Source organism: Penaeus vannamei, chromosome 37 (genome assembly GCF_042767895.1).
Source record: "Penaeus vannamei isolate JL-2024 chromosome 37, ASM4276789v1, whole genome shotgun sequence".
Classification (NCBI taxonomy): Eukaryota; Metazoa; Arthropoda; class Malacostraca; order Decapoda; family Penaeidae; genus Penaeus; species Penaeus vannamei.
In genome coordinates this window covers 19,824,191-19,831,690 of record NC_091585.1, presented here as the reverse complement: position 1 = coordinate 19,831,690, position 7,500 = coordinate 19,824,191, and the positions used below count along the sequence as shown (strand labels likewise).

At 40.7% G+C, this 7,500-nt stretch overlaps 1 protein-coding gene across 1 annotated transcript in view; it reads right to left on the bottom strand.

The window, feature by feature from the left end:
• LOC113807068 (uncharacterized) overlaps positions 1-7,309 on the bottom strand; it is an 8,984-nt gene extending 1,675 nt beyond the window's left edge. The window contains exons 1-3 of the mRNA XM_027358236.2: positions 7,074-7,309; positions 1,666-1,839; positions 1-613 (exon numbers count right to left, since the gene is read on the bottom strand). The exon at positions 1-613 is cut by the window's left edge and continues 1,675 nt beyond it. Coding sequence (XP_027214037.1) covers positions 110-613; positions 1,666-1,839; positions 7,074-7,088 — 693 coding nt within the window. The 5' untranslated portion in view covers positions 7,089-7,309 and the 3' untranslated portion in view covers positions 1-109. The remainder of the gene's footprint in view (positions 614-1,665; positions 1,840-7,073) is intronic.
• Positions 7,310-7,500: the final 191 nt, after the last annotated feature.

Below are 7,500 nucleotides of genomic sequence, written 5' to 3'. Positions count from 1 at the left end.
GGACAAAATAAATACTCATTCACCAACTTGCGAGACCACGAAAGGCTTTTAAAAATCATTAACATGGAACGACTTTCCGGGATCGGGAAAACGGTCTGGGAAACGGGATCTATAGGACGAAGCTGACGCAGCAGGCGACGACGACGGCGGGGAGCGAGAGGAAGGGCGCGGCGGCGGCGCTGTAGAGGCCCTCCGCGTCGTGGCCGGCGCCGTTGTCCGCGTCGTCTCCGGCGTCTTTGGTGTGGGCCAACTTCGCTCTCTCGAGGCGCTCCTTCTCCAGGTCCTCGAACCTGGACCCTCCTCCCGGGTGGATCGGCATGAGCTCCTTCGGGAGGCCGTAATACGCGACGGGGTCCGGGTCCCGCTTCAGGTTCTCCGTCACCGGCATCGCCACGGGCTTCGGCTTGGCGGCCTTGCCCTCGCCCGGCAGGACCCGGATGGCCTGCTGCCACAGGTCGCTCGGCGTCCCGAGCCCAGTGTAGGACCAGAAGTAGGCCTGGTCCAACGCCCTCGCGGAGTCGCGCTGGGGCTTCTCGTATATGTGCAGGGGCTTGTCGGGGGCGTAGTCGAGGAAGCGCACGCGGTGGAGCTTCTTCTTGCCGTGGAAGCGCTCCTGTGGGAGAGTAAAGCGAAGAAGGTGATTAATCTCATGCGCTCCGTTGTCACTGGTATCTGTCACGTATATCCTCAAAATCTGGAAGCTAATTAGTACTCATTTGAAATAATTAGCCCATACTGAGTTTTAACATACAGTCTCAAAACAAAAAACAAAAACAAAAACAACAAAAAAATCCTCATTAACCCAGACTATTCCAAAGTGCTCCACCAACCAACAGGACCGCCAGGCCTCGAGCGCAGACCCGGAGCATTCGCCAAATTACTTATTCATACACCACATGACAGGAAATCAAACCTGCCTCCGCCCGGCCAGCGCGTCACGCCCACAGCGGACCAGAGGCGCCAACAGCTTCACCAACGATTATTCAAGTATTCTATGCGTGTTGGTTATACATAAATGCATACGAAACTCCATATTTCCCCGGCGCTGTATTCCCCAGCGAGCCGATAACAGCGTTCGAGGATCAATGAGCATCGGCCATGACTCCGGCCCGTATTTTGTGTAGTCGCGCAATATTTAATACTAAATGGCTCTATGTTTGACACTTTGATGGCGACCCCGGTGGTCCGTTGACTAGCTTAATTGAATGGTGGCGCAACATTTGCAATAAATCAGAGTCCGCTGCCAACGAGGTGAGGACGGAAAAGAGGTAATTATCATCTCGATCAACTGGTTCGTCTACGAGCGGAGGTTCTCGTCTGTATTAATATGTTATCGAAGCGTTTATTGGACGTTTTCGTGTAGCTCAAAAAATTAGATAGATAAATAAATCAAATAAATATGAATAAAAAGTGAATAAAAAAAGGAATAAATAAATAAGAAATATATGATAAAAACAAATTTAAGAATCGATTTCATGTAGCTTCCAAAAATAAATAAATAAATAAAATAAAGATTAAAAAAAAAAAAAAGAAAAATATGAGATTAAAAAAAACAAAAAAAAAAAAAAACAGAAAATGAAAAAAATAAGATTCGACTTCAATTCAAAAAGACACAGAACAGACCCCGATTCTCTCGGAGCGAGGAGCCGGGGCTGTAGGACTCACCCGCAAGCGATGCGCGTGCCGCACCTTCTCCTTCCGGTGCGCGGGCGGAACTGCGGCAGCGTCCTGCGCCCTGTGTGAGTGGGCGTGGGGCTGGACGGGCGAGGGCAGCGCCGAGTCCCGCGACGAGGCCATGACCTCCTCCGAGGCCGTCAGACTGACCACGAGAAGTGCCACCTGGAGGAGAGGGAGGTGAGGTAGATGAATGAAAATATTCAGCCACACATAAATGATTTAAAATTGTACAGGAGAATATTTACATATAGATATACATAGATGGATCAATATATGTAGATAGGGAGACAATGAACTTTTTAGGTCTTAATATTTAAAATAGTACAGGAGAATATTCACATATAGAAATATACATAGATAGATAAATATATGTAGAGAGGGAGATATTGAACAACTTTTTATGTCTTAATATTCATAACAGGTTTGGTAGAAAATAGACCAGCTCCTTTGATTTTAAAGACCCTTATAAAAAAGAAAAAAAGAAAACTAACACGTGTTAATCCGCTAACAATAAAAACAACAACACATGAATATAGTCAACTATTAGTTATAAACCTCATTGACCTGCGTATTTGATCATATTTCTTGAATTAATAATATATAAAAATGAAAAATGAAAAAGAAAAAAGAAAGAAGAATAAACACGTTTTGATTACATCACCTGGCAATGTTTTAAGTATTTGTCCCTCTATGACTGTGTACTTGATACAGACAGGAAGTTATTTGTGACAAGTACAGTCGGAAGTGCGAGTGTTATAAGGACTATGCATACTTAATGTAAATTAATGCCCGCAGTCGAGCAAATAATTTATAGATCAGTATACAAATTCACCATCTGTCATATAAATGATCTCATATACTTTTACTATATATACGCTTTTAACTACTTCGTAAATGCTGTCTCATCGTCTAAGACCGCTAATTGCTCTAACTACTCTCTTCACAGTAACGAGACAATTGGCAAATGCTTACTAACGTCTCACCATACACTGGTACAGTAACGGACAAAAGTTTTTTGAATGAAATGAAGCTTCGAATCTGTCTCACCCTATACAAAAAGTGTGGTATTCAGCAGATGTTCGAAACGGAATTCGAAACACGCTCGACAAAATTTTTAACCGCGACTGTGCAGTAGCAATTCGAGGTGGTGTCATGGCGTCTGTTTTGATGATTGTTCAATGAAAATATAACCAGTAAAATCATTCTTTTCCATCCTTTTTGAAAATTGAAAAGACCAAAATGATCGACCATATTCACAAATCATCCGTAACTTTTGTGACGTCATCAAAATAAAACCCACGTGCTTTTTTCCAAAAATAGAATCAGACGCCTTAACACCTCGAGTTGCTACTGATCTAGCTAGCCCTTCCCGTGGCATTAAGCAGATGTCCAACACGGAATTCGAAACATGCTCGACAAATTTTTCGAACGCGACTTTTTTTTCAAAAATTTCGAACGGAAAAAGTCTCAATGAAATGAACAAAATCTGTCTTACAATATACAAAAAAGTGTGGTATTAAGCGAATGTCCGAAACCGAATACTTGACAAGAGTTTTGACCGTGACTGTACAATATATGGACAATTAATATATCAGTAAGCATTAGATAAAGATGAGATATGTTTTGTGTTGTTGGTCGCGCGCAAGAACAATTATACCACACTGTTAGCAAATCTTCCTTTTGATATTATTATGCAGGGATGCCAAAGATGAAATATGCATTAGATAGATAGATAGATCGATAGAGTAGATTGATGTTTAGATAGGTAGGTAGGTATTTAGATAGGTTGGTAGGGGTCGGTAAGAAAACAGACAGACAGAAAGACAGACATAGACGGACAGACAAATAGGTATATAGGTAATATATATATATATATATATATATATATATATATATATATATATATATATATATATATATGTACATATATATATATATATATACATACATACATATATATATATATATATATATATGTATATATATATATATATATATATATATATATATAGAGAGAGAGAGAGAGAGAGAGAGAGAGAGAGAGAGAGAGAGAGAGAGAGAGAGAGAGAGAGAGAGAGAAATAGATAGAGAGATAGAGAGAGAGAAATAGATAGTGAGAGAGAGAGAAATAGATAGTGAGAGAGAGAGAGAAATAGATAGAGAGATATAGATATAGATAGATAGATAGATAGATAGTGAGAGAGAGAGAGAGAAAGAGAGAAAGACAGAGAGACAGAGAGAGAGAGAAAGACATAAGAGAGATAGAGAGAGAAACAGAGAGATAGGGAATGAGAGGAAGACAAACTGACCTACTGAAGAGAACAAAACAGATACTATGCATTTTATATCAGGTAATGAACATCTTTAAAATTCATGGAACTGTACTTTTACTCGATATAATTGTGCTGAATGTAGTTCTCCCGTCGTAATTGGCTGACTACAGATCTCGCGTTGTGATTGGTTCCCTAGAATTCTCGTGTTATGATTGGCTGGATAAAGTCCTCGCGTTGGGGTTGGTTGACCACAATTCTCGCGTCGTAATTGGCTGACTACAGATCTCGCGTTGTGATTGGTTCCCTAGAATTCTCGTGTTATGATTGGCTGGATAAAGTCCTCGCGTTGGGGTTGGTTGACCACAATTCTCGCGTCGTAATTGGCTGACTACAGATCTCGCGTTGTGATTGGTTCCCTAGAATTCTCGTGTTATGATTGGCTGGATAAAGTCCTCGCGTTGGGGTTGGTTGACCACAATTCTCGCGTCGTAATTGGCTGACTACAGTTCTCGCGTTGTGATTGGTTCCCTAGAATTCTCGTGTTATGATTGGCTGGATAAAGTCCTCGCGTTGGGGTTGGTTGACCACAATTCTCGCGTTGTGATTGGGTCTCTAGAATTCTCGCGTTGTGATTGGTTCCCTAGAATTCTCGTGTTATGATTGGCTGGATAAAGTCCTCGCGTTGGGGTTGGTTGACCACAATTCTCGCGTTGTGATTGGCTCTCTAGAATTCTCGTGTTGTGATTGGCTCTCTAGCATTCTCGCGTTGTGATTGGCTCTCTAGAATTCTCGTGTTGTGATTGGCTCTCTAGAATTCTCGTGTTGTGATTGGCTCTCTAGAATTCTCGCGCTGTGATTGGTTGCCAGGTCATGACCAACGATTTTCTTTGTTCGTGGGAAGAGAAAACGTAATTGGAGTAACTAGCCCCGTCACGGCTCCTTAAATCTACCATAATACCTAAAGTGACGTCATAGCTATCAGAAAGGTTACGTCATTACCACGTCACTTTCCCAGAAGAGGCTACGTCATTACTACATCACTTCCCCAGAAAAGGCTACGTCATTACTACGTCACTTCCTAAGAAAAGACAACGTCATTACAATGTCATTACTACGTCACTTCCCCAGAAAAGGCTACGTCATTACTACGTCACTTCCATAGAAAAGGCTACGTCATTACTACGTCACTTCCCAAGAAAAGACAACGTCATTACAATGTCATTAGTACGTCACTTCCCTAGAAAAGTCTACGTCATTACTACGTCACTTCCCCAGAACAGGCTACGCCATTACTTCGTCATTACTACGTCACTTCCCGCCAAAGAACAGACAAATTTTTCGAATCCGACAGACCTTGCAGCAACGACCAGCGTGATCAGCATGCAGCTCTGTTCCCGGCGGCCGGCTTGGCGAGAGGCGTTATTACAGGCGAAACATAATCTAATATTCCCGCAATTCAAAAGCGTGATTTGTTAATTTTGTCGATTTAAAAGTAATGCATAAATCTCCCACTGTCGTTATTATTTTTTTTTCTTTTTTCTTTTTTTCATTTATCTATTTTTATTTTGTGTTGTGTTGTGTTGAGATGACGTTATTAAGGATTAATTGTGCTATATTTGTATTGACTGACTTCTTGAAATTTAGGTGTGTTAAGAAACACACGCACGCACGCTCGCACACACACATGCACACACACACACATACACACACACACATCTGCTTATTTCGGCAAAGTATTCTGTATATATATGAAAAACAACCCCATCATTACGGTAACTGTGAAGTAATGTCTCATTATCAATAAATTCTGTGATAGTGTAAGAAACCGGATATCGCAATTACCATTATTATCATTATTATTATTATTACCATTAATATTTATATCATCATTGTCATTCTCATTATCATTTGTATCACTACTATTATTAACATCATTGTAAGCATTATTGTTACCATAATCATTATCATTATCATCATCAATATCATAGTCAATATCATTATCATCATTATCCTCATTCTTATTATTCATATTATCATCATTATCCTCATTCTTATTATTCATATCATCATTATTATTACCGTTAGAATTATCATTAGTATTATCATTAGTACTACCATTAGTGTTATCATTATTATTATAATTAAAAACAAAATGTGATTCTTCTACATATCTCTGCACAATAACCGAAATACCGGCACGTGCATGCGGGCGAATCCGTGAATCCGCATATGAACGTACGCGAACGATCCCGCGTAAACAAAGACACCGTGACCTGCCGAGCCAAGCGTAATCCACGTTAATGCCAGTCTCGCGATATATTAGGGTGGGATATTGTTGTTCCTAAATTTAAATCAACCTGGACGTTAATGAGTAAAGTGGAAAGGGAACTATTGTTTGCTTAATATATACAGATATAGTCTCGCTTGCAGGAATACTCTTTATTGGCCCTTAGATCCTCGGGGTGAATGTTTATAGTAATTCGCACACTCATACTTCAAAGTAAATAGGGATTGAATAGGGATTGAAGTGTTCCCGTTATATCGAGATACGTTGTCCTGGTGACTGCCTTAACCTCCCAGAATAATAATGAATCGCAGAAAGGCACTAATATGTTTTTAAATTACCAAAAAAGTTCGATTTCGAAAATATCTAACTTTTTTCCGCCGAAACAATTATATTTTTCCGTCATGAAAGGCTTTAGTCTCATTTGCTCTTGCACGCGCCACATGTATTCCTGTTCCACTTTGCACGGATGTATCGCTTAACACTTTATCAACCTTAATGCATTTCCAATTTATTTATCTGGTGCTTTAAAGAGAAAAAGGTTTCATCACGGGTCCGAAACTACATCCACTACTCGCAATACAGTCGGAATGAAATTTCAGCCACAGCACGACCCTGTGCAACTCTCCCTCGGCACTTTGTTAATCAAGTAAATGCGATACGCAATGCTGTAAGGATGGGGAGAGGCTTCATGCCGGGTATATTTCCCGCATTGCTTTCACTTTATCGCTACGCTTTTGATCCCACGCAACGAAAGGAACAAAAGAGAAAGACTAACGAAAAATAAGTAAATAGATAAAAAAGTGAGGTGTATTAAGCACTCTACAATCCAGACTCACCATCAAATACTTCATAGTGGGCGGAGCAGGTATTGTGCAGAAGTGGCGTAGATGTAGATACCGTCCGAGTAGATGCGATGAACTCTGGCAGCAGCGGAGCAGGTATTTCTCATATCGTCGCCGGGAGCGTGGGGGGCGACCTCGAAGTCATGGCGGCATCACAGTCTCAAGAACCTCCATATTCATCCTGGAAAGAGGTCGTTCTTAGTTGCGTATTCTGGGCAAGGCATACTTCACACGCAGTAAGGATGAAAATAGCGTGATTGACATACTTCACACTCGGTAAGGATGAAAATAGCGTGATTTCTTTGCGGGTTGGAAGAAATATACATTAACCAATTAACAAAACAAAAAAACAAACAAACAAACAACAAAAAATGCCAACAATGCTTCCTAATAAAACCTGAATTCAACATTTACCAATATC